This window comes from Macrobrachium nipponense, chromosome 37 (genome assembly GCF_015104395.2).
Source record: "Macrobrachium nipponense isolate FS-2020 chromosome 37, ASM1510439v2, whole genome shotgun sequence".
Taxonomy (NCBI): Eukaryota; Metazoa; Arthropoda; class Malacostraca; order Decapoda; family Palaemonidae; genus Macrobrachium; species Macrobrachium nipponense.
The window spans coordinates 32,457,779-32,473,583 of NC_061097.1; the positions used below are offsets into that span (position 1 = coordinate 32,457,779).

The following is a 15,805-nucleotide window of genomic DNA, read 5'->3' on the forward strand; positions in this document are numbered from 1 at the left end:
GAAGAAGTTAGGATCTTGACTACTGGGAAAGACTACAATCCTTAAAATCATATAGTCTAGAAAGGAGAAGAGAACGCTACATGATAATTCAGGCATGGAAACAGATAGAAGGAATTGCCGAAAATATCATGGAGCTAAAAATATCAGAAAGAAGCAAGCAGAGGTAGATTAATAGTGCGCAAAACTATACCAGGTAAAAAGGAAGGAAAGCACACAGGACATTAATCTATAAGCACCGCATCGACAATGCAGCGTCTATTCAATGCGTTGCCAGCTCACCTGAGGAATATATCAGGAGTGAGCGTAGATGTGTTTAAGAATAAGCTCGACAAATATCTAAGCTGCATCCCAGACCATCCAAGATTGGAAGATGCAAAATATACCGGAAGATGCACTAGCAACTCTCTGGTAGACTTTAGAGGTGCCTCACACTGAGGGACCTGGGGCAACCCGAACAAGATGTAAGGTCTGTAAGGTAAGGTAAGGTCTCTCTCTCTCTCTGTATATATATATATATATATATATATAGATATATATAAATCTATATATATATATATATATTATACAGAGAGAGAGAGAGAGAGAGAGAGAGAGAGAGAGAGAGAGAGAGAGAGTATTATTGACATATAATATATGATACATACATACATATTTATATTATATATATATATATATATATATATATATAATATATATATATATATATAGTATATATATATATGAGAGAGAGAGAGAGAGAGAGAGAGAGAGAGAGAGAGAGAGGAGAGAGAGGAGAGAGAGAGAGAGAGAATTATAGATAGTTCGTCGACAAAATTTTTAGACAATCTTTTAAAAACAATTCTGTATATTAAAAATCTTCTTAGTATAGATATGAAATAATGATACAACCGTTACAGAGAGAGAGAGAGAGAGACCTTACCTTACAGACCTTACATATTGTTCGGTTGCCCCAGGTCCCTCAGTGTGAGGCACCTCTAATGTCTACCAGAGAGTTGCTAGTACATCTTCCGGTATATTTTGCATCTTCCAATCTTGGATGGTCTGGGATGCAGTTAGATATTTGTCGAGCTTATTCTTAAAACACATCTACGCTCACTCCTGATATATTTCCTCAGATGAGCTGGCAAACGCATTGAATAGCGCTGCATTATCGATGCTGGTGCGTAGTGGATTAAATGTCCTGTGTGCTTTCCTTATTTTTCTGTATAGTTTTTGGGCACTATTATCTCCCTCTGCTTGCTCTTTCTGATATTTTAGTTCCATGATATTTTTGCTATTCCTTTCTATCTGTTTCCATGCCTGAATATCATGTAGCGTTCTCTTCTCCTTTCTAGACTATATAATTTTTTAAAAGAATTGTAGTCTTTCCCAGTAGTCTAGGTCCTTAACTCTTATTCTAGCTGTAAAGGACCTTTGTACACTCTCTATTTGTGCAATATCCTTTTTGATAGTGGGTAACCATATCATATTGCAATATTCAGTGGACTACGAACATATTGTTTTTATAAAGCATAATCATGTGTTCAGCTTTTCTTGTTTGAATGCCAGTAACAACATTCCATTTTTTGCTTTTACATTTTGCCAACAGAGTTGCTATTTGATCATTGCATAACATGTTCCTATTCTCATCAACACCAAGGTCTTTAACTGCTTCCTTATTTGTGATGGTCTCATTATTAGGTCCCTTATATGCATATAGCTTTCTTTCTCTGTTCCATAATTTATTGATTCAAAATTTTATCAGAGTTAAATACCATCCTATTTACCTCTGCCCCCATCATATACTTTGTTAAGGTCTCTTTGTTTTAGAGCGTTCCTATCTTCATCACAAAGTAATTTCTCTACTTATTCTTGTGTCATCTGCGAAACTAACTCACTACCGAATCCTTAAAATTATTGTCTATGTCTTCAATCATAATAACAAACAGTATTGCAGCTAACACTGTACCTTGCGGCACACCGGATATTACCTTGGCTTCATCCGATTTCTCGTCGTTTGCAATAATATCTGTTTTCTGTTGTGTAAAAATTCTTTTAACCATCTTCCTACTTTATCCACGATATTGTGTTTTCTAATTTTCTTCGCTAATATATTATGGTCATACTTTATCAAAAGCTTTTGCAAAGTCTAAATAAACCAAACATCTGTTTCATTTCCGCTTTTCATATTTTTGAATATGTTTCTCACGGTGGACTAACAGTTGGGTTTGTGTACTTTTTCCGGGTACGAAAACCATGTTGTCCTTTATTAAAAACAAATATTTTTTATTAAATGTTTCATAATATTTTCTTCATTACCCTTCATACACTTTCATAATATGTGATGTTAGACTCACAGGCCTATAATTACTTGCCTCTAGTCTTGATCCACTTTTTGAAAGTAGGGGTAATATATGCTAATTTGTGCTCATCATAAATCTTGCCTGTATCTACACTTTGTCTTAATAATATTGCAAGTGGCTTTGCGATAGAATGAACTACTTTCTTTAACAAAATAGCAGGAATTCCATCAGGCCCTGCATCAGCTCCATTTTTAATTCATTAATAGCCTGCACAATAACAGCTTCATTAATATCTATGTCAGCTAAATATTCACTATTTTCATCCCTTACTTCTATATCATTATCTTCTTATTACTATTCTAGGGGTGAATTCTCTCTTATATCGTTCTGCCAGTATGTTGCAAATTTCCTTTTTTTCATTCGTTAATCTCCCTTCAATCTCAGTTTGGGCTTATTTTCTATTCTTCTTTTATTCATCTTCTTCGCATATGAGTATAATAGTTTGGGGTTTTGCTTGATATTTAATAGGGTTTTTTCTTCCAAGTCCCGTTTTTCATTTTCTTTTGATTGTATAATCTTTTGTTCTGCATTTTCTATCTTACTTTTTAGTTCTATAACTTTCCATGCATTTTTTTCTTTTGCAAGACCTTTTTTCCACTTTCTGATTTTCTGGAACAAGATCCTTCTGTCTCTTGGTATGCAGGAATGATGTTTACTTTTCTTCTTCGGTATATATTTTTCCACTATTTTTCTCCAATATTTATATAATATCTCCGTATTACCCTTATGTCATCACTTACGAAAATGTTATCCCAATCTTTGTTTAATCTTCATTAATTTCTGACCATTTTATATTTTTACTGTAGAAGTTGTATTTTCCATATCCTTCCCACTTTTTCATTTCTTGCTTATCTCTATTTTCACTTGCTTGGAATGAACTGTTAATTCTATGACATTATGGTCGAAATACTCGCATTATAAACTATTATTTCTTTAACATAATTCATCTCGTTCACAAATACTAGGTCTAAAGTATTTTCCTTTCTTGTTGGCAGTGATTTATTTGTTGAATGTTGTATTCTAGTAGCATATCTAATAGCTTTTCAAATTGCCTCTTATCTTCTGCACTACTATTACTCTTTTTTTATATATAAGTACAACCACAATCTCCTATTTCGTTCTTTCCATTCTACGAAGAAAGTTGAAGTCACCAGATAGGAGAATAGTCCCAGTCCTTGTGATTTCTACATATATCATCCAATTTTTCAATTATTAAGTCAAACTCTTTAGTATTAGGAGGTCTATATATTACTATGTTCATCAATTTTTTCAGATTCAAATTCTACCGCTATTAGTTCACATTCTGAGTTACTATATTTCTCATATATTTTCCTTGTTTTTTGTCTTTCCCATATATTGCGGTTCCCCCTTGATTCCTATTTTTTTCTATCTGATCTATAAGTTTGGAACCCTTTTATTTGATCATCATTCCCAGTCTCTTGGGAATACCAGGTTTCACTTATATTCTTATATCTATTTTTCTTTTTCATTTTGGGTTAGTTCTTCTAAGTACTCTATTTTTCTTTTTGAGTTACTCGTAACTAAACCCTGCGCATTCATCACTATGATGGTTTGCGTGTTTTCTCCTTCATTTAATACTGGTAGTAATAAGGATTTTCCCATGTTTCTCTTTCCTGTTCTGGTATGTTGTTCTTTTTTTCATTTCCAGAAATTCTGACATTAAAAAATCCAACTTTTTCCATATATTTGATCTTCCTTCATCATAATTATTCATTTTGTGTCTGAATCTGCAATTTTCTCCGTTTCTGCAATATCCTCTTGCATAATAAATACAGTTATTATCTCTTGAGTAGAATTTCGGAGCTGATGCCCTTGAAATTTTTTTGCTGACACCTCTGCATATCTCATTGTGGTTTGCTTTTCTCTTTTACCTGATATTCTTGATTTCTCTCTTTATTTGTTTCTTTCTTATTTTGGATTTTTATTACTTGGTTGGTTTATTTGATTATGATTCATGCTACAGGGTGCATATATTGCATTTTTTGTCGAACTTACATCTTTTCCTTCTTTTAGGTTTTTACATATTTTTGGATGCAGATCTCTGCAATCATCCCCATATCCATCTAAGTATGCACAATTACCATATATTTCATAGTTTTGACATATCTTAGGATGTTTGTAGTAACATCTTTCTCCAAATCTGCAATTCCCTCTTTTCAAAAGGTTGGCAGATTTTGTCTTTCTTGTCTATTTTTTCCTCTTTCCCGTCATTGTATAGATCTGGGTAGAGCCTCTTCGGGAATTTGCTTTCTGTTGTCATATCGTAATTTATTTCTTCGTAGGTATGCTGCTTTTTATCCTCTATGTAGTATCAATGAGTATCTCTGCATCCATATCTTTTATCTTGTTCTTTGTTTTCCTTATTTTTTTCTGTCATTTCATTTTGTTTACTTCTCTTCCGTTTTCCTCTTCTTCTTTTCTTCTCTTCTTCCTCTTCCTCTTTCTTCTTCATCCTCAACTATTTGTACATTCATCTTGATTTAATAACATTGTCTATCCATGATAGACATGTTTGAACAAAAAATTCTTGTATCTTTTCTCAAATCTTGTATTACCTCAGCACCACTGTGGATGGGTCGGAATGTTGCATGCAGCACAGTTTTCTGATTAGGTTTTGTGGATTGACTATGCTATACCAAACCTTACACAGTTTGCATGCTTTTGGCATTCTTTTTCCTAATGCATCAATTGGATATTCACAAAGATTCACCTTATTCATTTTCTTTGTCGGAATATGTTGGTTTATGTATATTTTCTTTATGAGTCTCTTGACCACTTGGATTTTATTTGGAACTTCTTCAATTATTTTCAAGATGTTTTCATTAGATTTGTTCCAGTTTTAAGGATTATATCCTTCTAATATATCTATGAATGCTTTTGTATCTTTTTGGGTTAGGACTGTTGCTGATTTCATAGATGAGAAATGCCAGTTCCCTTCCTGCTACCTCATCGTATTGCGAATCTGCTAAACACGCCAAATTACGCCACCTCTTCCCGCAGTTGGAACTTACTGCCATCTTGTTCTGATTTATAGTATTACACTTGATAAACTAACTTAGAAGACGCTTTATCCTACTATTTTCACACTAATCTTATCACCGATAGTTCACGAACACTTCTAGATATTTCTCAAATTCTAGTCGTATCGTTAAAGCTTAATGATATCTGTTGATTAATCTGACTTCACGCGGGTACGTTCTCACCAAGCAAGATGGCTACTACGAGAGAGAGAGAGAGAGAGAGAGAGAGAGAGAGAGAGAGAGAGAGAGAGAGAGAGCGAGCCTATTCAAATATTTAATAGACAAAATTCATCACAACGATATCGTGATTTTTTTTAAATCACATATATCAAATTGTTTCTCCTATAAATATAAAATTGGATCATAAATACTATAATAATAAATGTTAACTGCCTCATAAACACCAATATTTTTAATAATAAACCCGAATTAAACCATTCGATAACTAAACACTATTCACAAAAGATTATTATAGGGTCTCCTCAACTACGCATGCGCGGGGTCAAACCACAGGGAGGTCAGCTGAGGTCAAATACTTAGCGCTCATCACGCGACTATTATATACTACGAGGGTCTACTATACTAAATATTCACAACAATATTTTCACCTCTTCAGCAAGATCCTGGTTAATGTCTTAGTGGTAATATCAGTGCTCACACTGACAACATTATCGAATGTTTATCACCAATTAATTTGACTGCTGTTAGGAAGCAAGACTAATCCATACATACATACATATATATATATGTACACACACACACACACACACACACATATATATATATATATATATATATATATATATATATATATATATATATACAACCACATTTATATAAAAAAATATAATGTATACTGTTTTAATGATAGCAACCATGGAAAATTCTATATATAACTATACACAGATATAGATGTTAGGTAGCAAAGACTATTATATATTAATATATATACTATATATATATATATATATATAGTATATATATATATATATATATGTATATATAGTGTGTATATATATAAAACCTCATTTATATATAACTAGTTGGTTTCCCAGCTAGATTGGTCCGTGAAACCAACTAGATTGGTCCGTGTAACCCAAGAGCATATTATTAGCATATATAATATATATATATATATATATATATAATAATATCTATAATATATATATATATGATATTATATATATATATAATAAATAAATATAATATATAATAATCTCTTTCTCTCTCTCTTTTCCTCTCCCTCTCGTTCCTTTCTCTTACTCTCTCTTTCTCTCTCCAACAATCACTGTCACTTACCCTCTTTCTTCTCAGTAATACCAACTCACTCTCTATCTCTCTCGCTCTCTCTCTCTCTCTCTCTCTCTCTCTCTCTGTCTGTCTTTTTTCGTCTTTTTTCTCCCTAACACCCGGTCTACTCTCTCATTTTCTCTCTCTGTCATCCCCCTTCTAAAACCACCTTCTTTGATGTCATTGATGTTTACCCTATAGCATTCTTTTCTAAATGATAAGTTATATGTATACAGAAATTTGTAAAGTAACTAAGTCTACGGGCATAGCCAGCCCCGTTTCACGGTCAGAACCCCCTCGGAGGGGGGGGGGGGGGGGGGAGTAGAAATTTTGGGACCCCAGGCTCCCGAACATAGATCTCGACCTTCCCGGGGTGGAAACCCATCTCCGTTCCGAATCTCAGTCCCGTCAGACCGACGGCCCGGGCGCCCATACCAATCATACATACATACATACATACATACATACATACATTACCAAATATATAATAGATATATATTGTTCTAATAATGGTAACCATGGGAAATTCTACACACACACACACACACACACACACACACATATATATATATATATTATAATATAAATATATATATATATATGTGTGTGTGTGTGTGTGTGTGTGTGTGTGTAAAATTACACATATATATGCAGTATAAATATGTGTGCAATATATATAAATAAGTAGATAAATATTATGTATACATGTAATTTCATGTATATACGTATATATCTCAAACTTCGTCAAACTGCACACCACCTGAAACTATTCACCTGTTGATAAAGGGCACACCGTCATCACATCCTGCGTTTCAAAAATCGGGTTCCAGGCAAGTCACTCCTTGAAGGACACTTCTTGCACGTATAAGAGTCCTATACCGTTAAGCCGAGAGAGGTCCCTGATAGGATATCGCTTATCCTAAATGCACCCAGAGGCGAAGGATGGCCAGAATTTAATTTAATGGTGGTCAGTTTAATATTTGTATATATTTTTGTACGTATTTATATTCTAATAAAAAATAAAAACAACCCCTTCTGCTAACCGGGTGTGGTTTTGTATTGTATGTTATCTATATAATTTAATAATAATAATAATAATAATAATAATAATAATAATAATAATGTATCTTTTTTTCAAGGAATATTCTGATATTTAGAAATAACGTAAACAGAGGACGCAGCGTAGGAATACTTTTTTCGTGCAAATACGAACGCTTCAAACAACCCGTAAAAACAAAAATTCGTTAATATATCTTCTTAGAAACAATGGACAAAACGACAGCGTGCGTAACGTAATATCTATTATTTTCGTGCAAGTTCGATCGTTTTAAATGATAATTTTTTTTTAAATCTGTCAATTTATTTTTTCTTGCATTTTCGAACGCGGTGATTTGTATGAGTGTGACAAGTGACGAAAACGTGCCGTAACTTTCTCTGTCTACTCTCCCCGCTTCCTGGTATTTATATTAACATTTAACGCATTCGTTTACCACTGAAGCCTAAAATCATCATTAAATACGAGCTGGTTTCGATAATAAGTAGATATTAGTAATTTAGTAAAGACCTCCCAGGTCAATATGAAAACATCATTATAACTAAATATCTCAAAACAAAGCAGAGAGATAGAGAGAATTTCCTTTCTGCCATAGCGTGTGTGTGTGAAAGTACGACCAAACGAACCGCATTTGCTGTTGCACAGCAAACGTTTCCAGGCGATAATTGCGGTTAGGAGAGAGAAGAACGGAAGAGAAAATTAAAAATTAATAAACAGGCCTATTGGTTTACCTGAGAAAGCAGATACGAACGTTATCAGCAGTAACGTTCCTCTCCACGGCTTCTGCATCACGATCATGTTTAAAAGGGAAGCAGTTACGTCATTCTATTAAATTCGCACTGGGTAAAAGTTCGTGTACGACTTATTTCGAACGATTGCAAGACACAACTGAAGGAGGTACGACGACTTAGCTGAGGGTGGACTCCATGATACTTTCTCCCACCAGCTGGCTTCGTACGACGCTGCCAGCCGTTAGGTAAGTGCCTCATTTCACTTTAATAACGCGTTTATCTTATAAATTTAATATAAATTATTCTTAATATGCATATATTAATCGCATTTCCACTCATTTGTTACCTCCCATAATGAGCAAACACCTTGTAAAGATTAATTGACGAGCGATACGCAATACGATATCTTCGATCCCGTGCTGCCATCTGTTGACATTCGGCGGAACCGTCAAGATATGTATATTCTATTCAATTCGTCATCGTTGATAAATAAACTAATTAATTACGTAATAAGGTAATATTTTGACTAGAAACATGCTCTGTCGTCGTCGTCGTCAAGATGCACTTTTGCATTATGACAATGGTGTATGGGTTGTATGTATATGTATATAGTATATATATATATATATATATATATATATATATATATCATATATATATATATATGATATATTATTATATACATATATATAATGCGTGCGTATGTGTTTGTCACGTCACACGGTCAGCCCCTAACGACAGCGTAAATGCAAAAAAAAAATCAGTAAACAAGACTTATATACCAGAGGGTGGGGGGGAGGCCCTACATTACAAAATCGGTGACCACACGAGATAATCCCAATAAGAAATTAAGTCTTCGATGTCTCCAAGAGATTGCTGTCTTGATAAAGTCATTTACGGTGCTTCTCTGAGCGAAAAACTCGTTTATGGTAGGGGTGGTGGTAAGGGTGGTGTAGGGGTGGGGTGTTGCTGTAGGTTAGGGGGGGAAGGGGGTTGGTGGGTAGTTTGTAGGTACGTGACCATCATTATTCGTAGTAGTAGCAGTATCCCCTACTAGTTTCAATAGCAGAATAACGCTAGTACCCAACATTCCTGTAGCATCTTCAATAATATTTGATAATATTTCTTTTTATGTGACACCCGCCAGGCCAGCTCAGCTCCTCACAGCTTTGGAATCACAATCCCGCTTCTGTTTTCCCAATTTGTATAACATTCCCTCATCCGAGAAGCTTCGATGACCGTTGTAATTATGATGCCAGATTGCAGTTTCAATCCAATCAGTCAGTTTATATAGTGAGTTAAAATATTTCATTTTTTTAAAATTCTCTCTCTCTCTCTCTCTCTCTCTCTCTCTCTCTCTCTCTCTCTCTCTCTCATTTCACGAAAGAGATAAGGGAGATGCAAAACACTCATCGAGACAATAGAATGATTAAATTATGTTTTAGATACATTTTTCATTTTACAATAGAATCACTGAACCTATTTAAACCAAATTAGAAGTTTAAATTACCTTATATAGATAATGTTTTTTAATGTAAACCCATATATATTATAGCAGTTTATGCAATTTCAGTCAATTCATGGCTCCAAACAATTATTTTATATATATATCACATATTTCCTCATTGTTATATTTATCTGTATCATTTTACTTTTAAGGTGGCAGCGTGACTCATTGCCAATCATGCTAGGCCTCCAAGGTCTATAGTCTGCTTTTTCAATCTTTTTATGTCTTTTTATTTTCTGACGTTAGATATCCACAGTCGATATCGCATTGAGTTCCATCTTGCCTCTGACTGGCCGAGGAATAATCTTTAACCAATCACCATCTGCCTCAGGGATATCAGCTCCTGATGTTTATTGTTATAGTAATTCTACCGTCTGATTGGTCGATGCATGATCCTCCACCAATCACGAATACCCTCAAGGATATCAGTTTTAGATTCTACCATCAAGTTCTAGCAACTCTCCCTTCTGATTGGTTGATGCATGATCCTCCACCAATCATGATTAGCCTCAACAATATCAGCTCTGGATATTTACCATCAATTTCTTGTAACTTTACCTTCTGATTGGTCGATGCACGACCCTCTGCCAATCACGATTAGCGTCAATGATATCAGCTCTGTTACCATTATCCCTTTATTACTTCGAAGTCGTGGGGTGTTAACCCTACATTGTATAGTAAAGTGATTAATTGTACCAATGTCCAATCTTCTAAGGGAAGGAAGGAAACGATGCATGGGGAAGATTAATGACTAAATATCAAAGATTATTCGCACACGCCGTATAGGGCCATCAGTCAAATTCATCAATAATTAGACTGTACCGGTAAAGGACCCTTCGTGGGGACCATTGTACTTATATTGATCATATTACAATATTTATTATATAACGCTAAATAAATATTGACTTGATTCTTGAGTTTCTGAAAAAATGTTCTGAGGGATTTGAGAAGTAATATAGGTGTAAAATATGGCAGCTATTCAGAAATAACTAGAATATTGTTACTGACATTTTAGATAACTGCAATTTTCCCATCAGTTTTGTTATACTGCCTATAACAAGTTATTGTGATAATAACATTATTCCTTCAGAAGATACTGAGATTTATTCACTGTTTGCATGACACTGTATATGCACAAATAATTGCATCTATTAAAGGAAATATGTACCTACGAATCATTGCATACAAATTCTACTCTCATTACTGCATAGATATGATTTCATATGCACAGACAGACCATTCATTTCTAGGATATACAAGCCTGTGTCTTCGCACAAAAGCTGTGTATGAAACAGAAGAGTCTTTCGAACCTCTGACAGGAGAAACTTTGCTTAAAGATAGGCGACAAACCTTAAAAATGTATAGAAGTATGTACAGTATTTTCAGGAAGGGCAAGTAAAGTTACAGAGGATGTAACCAAATCAGAGACAATACAAAATTGCTTATTGATAAGATCAGAGGTTTAGCGAATGAGTGACTTGGGACACCAGAAATTCCTCTGATTTTTCAAGGCAGAAGTATAATTACTCGCACTAGCTATCGACCAGTAGATAACCAGAAAGTTTTGGTCATTTCTACAAGAATTAAGGTCACCTACAAGTAAACTGAATCTCAGGAATCAAAACATTCAACAAGGATTCAAAGGCACAAAGTATGGTTACTTGAACAAACTACGTCCATTTCTAGAAGCCAAGTACATCCCACCATTTCTTAAAATGAGGCTCATATCTACACAGGAACTACCACATCCAAAAAAGTTTATGGTAATCTGGCTACGTATGACTAGTATTTCAATACATTTGTACTGTCTATAGATGCTGTTCACTTTCTGAGGACCAAGTTAAGAAGCTTTCTGTTCAGTTTTACAAATTATAGGGCTACACATGAGCTGTCTACTTTAGGAGACAAGAAAATTGTAGCAAATCCGACTCCATGAGACTAGCTACCAGGCCATGACAGCTGCAGCTAGTCTGGCTACTTGAGACTAGACCCAAGTCTGTAACCTCTTTAGCCAGTCCTGCTAATTCTAGTCAGTAATCTCTTTGGCAATTTCAGCTAAATGAGACTAGCTCTCAGTCTTTACATCGGTAGCTAGTATAGCAATATGAGGCTAGTCTCCAGTCTTTAGCCTCTGAATAATCTGACTACATGAGACTAGTGCTTAGTTCCTTACATGGCCTTCACAAAAAATCCAGCTACATAAGACTCCACCTAAAAAATCTATCTATATAAGGCTAAATAATAGACTATCTTCAGGTGAAAACTCCACGGCAGGTCCGGCTACATGAGGCTGGCCCCCAGACCATAACCCAAGAAGAATATCAGCGTCAGTAGGGGGAAGATGATGCGACATCCGTAGTTGAACCTGATCGCTCTGGATTTTCTGATGGCCCGGATGTCCGTTTCTAGCAACATAGGACTTCCCTTCTGAACGACAGGGCGGACCTTCGACACAGTGGATTCTTCCTGCCGGAGCATTATAGACTGTGTTTACTGGTTTTGTTATTCTTACATGAATGAAATGTTTATGTCAAGTACTGTGGGGGGCAACGTGATTATCATTATTACAGAGGACCTTCGAACTCTCCCTGTCTCTTCTTACCTGTACCCAGTGTATGATAACCAGGGCCACCACAACTAAGAACAGGATCACGATGCAGTACACGAACCAAATGTCGACCAGTTTCAGGTAAGCCGTATGAGGGATGGATGCGCTAACCTGGTGAGGTTACAGTGAAAGTATCTTAGTTTCAGAAGTATTTGTTTTAAAGAAAAGTACAATGCAAAAATAAGACACAAAAATGCACGTACACGCATACTGTTACACCCGTGCATGGATAGACAGGAAGACAAAGGTTTCTGAAAGGAAATAACAAAGAAATTATCCTTCCTAGGATGAATTTGAACACAATTGCACAGGGCAGTGACTGAAGGAAGACTTAACAATCTTAGCCCACCTAATGAGAACGCACAAATTTTACCTGTGAGAAAAATGTTGCCTCGACGAGCAACCCTGTAAGGCCCACCATGACTCTCTCGTTGAAGTTCCAGATGGGGAAGTAGAAGACTGTGTAGCCTATGATGACGATGACAAACGTTGGGATGTATGTCGAAGTGACGTAGAAGTTCGACATGTTTTGGAACACCAGGCGAACTGCTTGGCCACTGTAGTTCCCCTGTTTTGGGATGGGATTATGATTATTATTAAGTTAGTATATCTTAGTTTTACCAGACCACTGAGCTGATTAACAGCTCTCCTAGGGCTGGCCCGAAGGATTAGATATTTTAACGTCGCTAGGAACCAACAGGTTACCTAGCAACGGGACCTACAGCCTACTGTTGGATCCGAACCACATTATATCGTGAAACGAATTTCTATCACCAGAAATAAATTCCTCTGGTTCCGCGTTGGCTGAGCCGAGAATGAACTTTGGACCACCGGATTGGTAGCTGAGCGTGAAATCCACACGTCCAATGAGGAACTATGATTATTAATAGATGGAGAGCCATGGTCAAAAGAAGAAAATCTTGATGGATCAAGCCGAGTGACTTGAGGAAAACGAAATCTCCTTACCTCGTCTTGCTTCTCCATGGTTTCAGAAACCAGTCTATACTCCAGCAGCTTCCTCTGACCCACGAAGCTGACTCCTTTTTCGTCGGGGACCAGGATGACATACTCCTTCGTGATCCCTGAAAGCAAGACGCTCTGGAAGGGAGGAAGGGGGAAACCATTATATGGCATTCAATGGCTTTGGAGTGTTGTTCCTGCCTACATGGTTCTTCACTTTCTGCAATTGCTTTCTTATAATGTAATGGACCTCTAGATTGAAAATTCGTTTTAATATAGAGGTCCGGGGATGGGGTTGACGATGTTATACCTCCTTTATGGGTAGCAACTCGAAAATAATGCCAGCCTAGAACCTAGAACACAGTGCTTCTCCTTGGTCAGTATTCTGGCCTCTAGACACACTAAATGTTTTGAAACTTACAATAAAATCATAGAATTGCCCATAAATAGTAAATCACACGTATTCCAACCGAATGTGACCTCATCTAGAACAAAGCCTTAGCTACTTTAACCCCAAAGTTTGCTGTAACTTCTAGAATAATACTATCGTAGACTACGTAGGCAAATATTAACTCCTCCTGAAATGGATGAATACTTAATCCCTCATAGGGGGCGGGGGTAGCACCGTTAGTGCCGCGTGATTGCGTTACTTAAGGTTCTTTGCAACATACCTTCTGTTTAGTTTCTTTCTTCCATCTCCTTGCTTTTTACCATCTCCAAAAAATTGTGTCAACATTATTTTCAGCTCTGAATGGCTTCATAGGTCCCAGTGCTTGGCTTTTGGCCTAAATTGTGTATTCCAATCCAATCCATAATTATTTACTCGGCATATCCTCTCCTAACCCAGCCTAACCTAAACTAGTTTGTTATTATTATCATTGTAATTAAGATGAACCCTATTCATATGGAACAAGCCCACAGGAACCATTGGTTTGAAAGTCAAGCTTCCAAAGAATATGGTGCTCATTAGGAAGAAGTAAGAACGGGTGAGGAGAAATACAGAAAGAAGAGATCTCTTTTATTAAAAAAGAAAGGATAAATGAATCAGTTAACAGGTAAAGATAAAAATGGATTAAAATCCAAGAAGATTAGTATTAGGGTAGTAATGCATTGTATCTAAACTAAACTAAGATGCCGCAGTTCATCCTAGCTCAGAGCTTTGCCTCTGAACCCCCTAAATTTATTGCAATTTGTAAAGACCAATAAACCTGGGAACAGCTCATACTGACCATACTGCAAGACTGAGTATCGAAAGGAAAAGCTTCCAGGCTGAACTGGCAAGATGTCGTCACTCTCAGTTTCCGCAGCCAAATCAGTGAGTTTTTTTTGCCATCGAATAATTCGTCTGCAGGAAGAAAATATGCGCTTCATCAATATTTATTGTCTTAGACATATTTTTAGTTATTACTTGAGGTGACTAATTCGTCTTTTTACTTTTGTATGTCTGTCTCGCATTCCTGGTAGTTGTGCGCCAGATAACTCAACATCTCGGTCTGAGAAACATTCTCAGTAACCCTAACTCTCGTCTTGATAAACCTCTATAACCAAAAAACTAACTATGATGAACATTCTTGATAATGATGAAACTCGGCCTAAGAGACATTCCTAATAAATTTGAAACCTACCTTCAAAAATATTTTCATCATTGTCAGGCAGTGGGTCAGACGAGCGACGAACCCTGAGCGACTTCCGCTGCTCAGTCACGGAGCTGGTTGTGTCCCCATCTCCAAGGAACTCCAACATAGGAATCCAGGGCATGTCCTTCTCGTCTACGATGTTCAGAGTCTCCGCATAGTTCAGATGGTGGTACTTCAGGCGACTGTCAGTCCACCTTAGCTGGATTTCCAGCTCGCAGGTGAACTGGAAGTTGGAGAGATCCATGTTGCGCATGGACAGGATCTTGATGAAGAGGTACACCTTGATCGGCTGGGACCTGTCGGGACGAGAGGGCGGATTGAAGGTGTCGTAGCCTTTGGGTATGGTCACAAACTTGCACTCGACTTCGTCTGTGCCATCTGGGCAGTCGGTTTCCATGTCACACCTCTGCTTGAGGTTGATGCAGGTTCCGTCGGAGCAAGAGAACGTGTAGTCCGTGCACGACGTCATCATGAGCGTCACTCTGTCCTTTCCACAGACGTCGTTTGTTACCTGCCATGTGTTTAGTCCTGTGGGGTAATGGATTGGGGAGTTCATCGGGAGATATGCAATGACATGAGGTTTGTCATGGCGACGGAGAGTCCAGTAGCCATAATCAGAGTGGACAATGCTGCTG

General features: G+C 36.6%; 1 protein-coding gene across 1 annotated transcript in view; it reads right to left on the reverse strand.

Moving 5' to 3' along the window:
• LOC135209090 (uncharacterized) overlaps positions 1-8,641 on the reverse strand; it is a 67,446-nt gene extending 58,805 nt beyond the window's left edge. The window contains 1 exon segment of the mRNA XM_064241684.1: positions 8,459-8,641. Within this exon segment, the coding sequence (XP_064097754.1) occupies positions 8,459-8,525 (67 nt within the window). The 5' untranslated portion in view covers positions 8,526-8,641.
• Between the last annotated feature and the right edge of the window lie 7,164 nt (positions 8,642-15,805).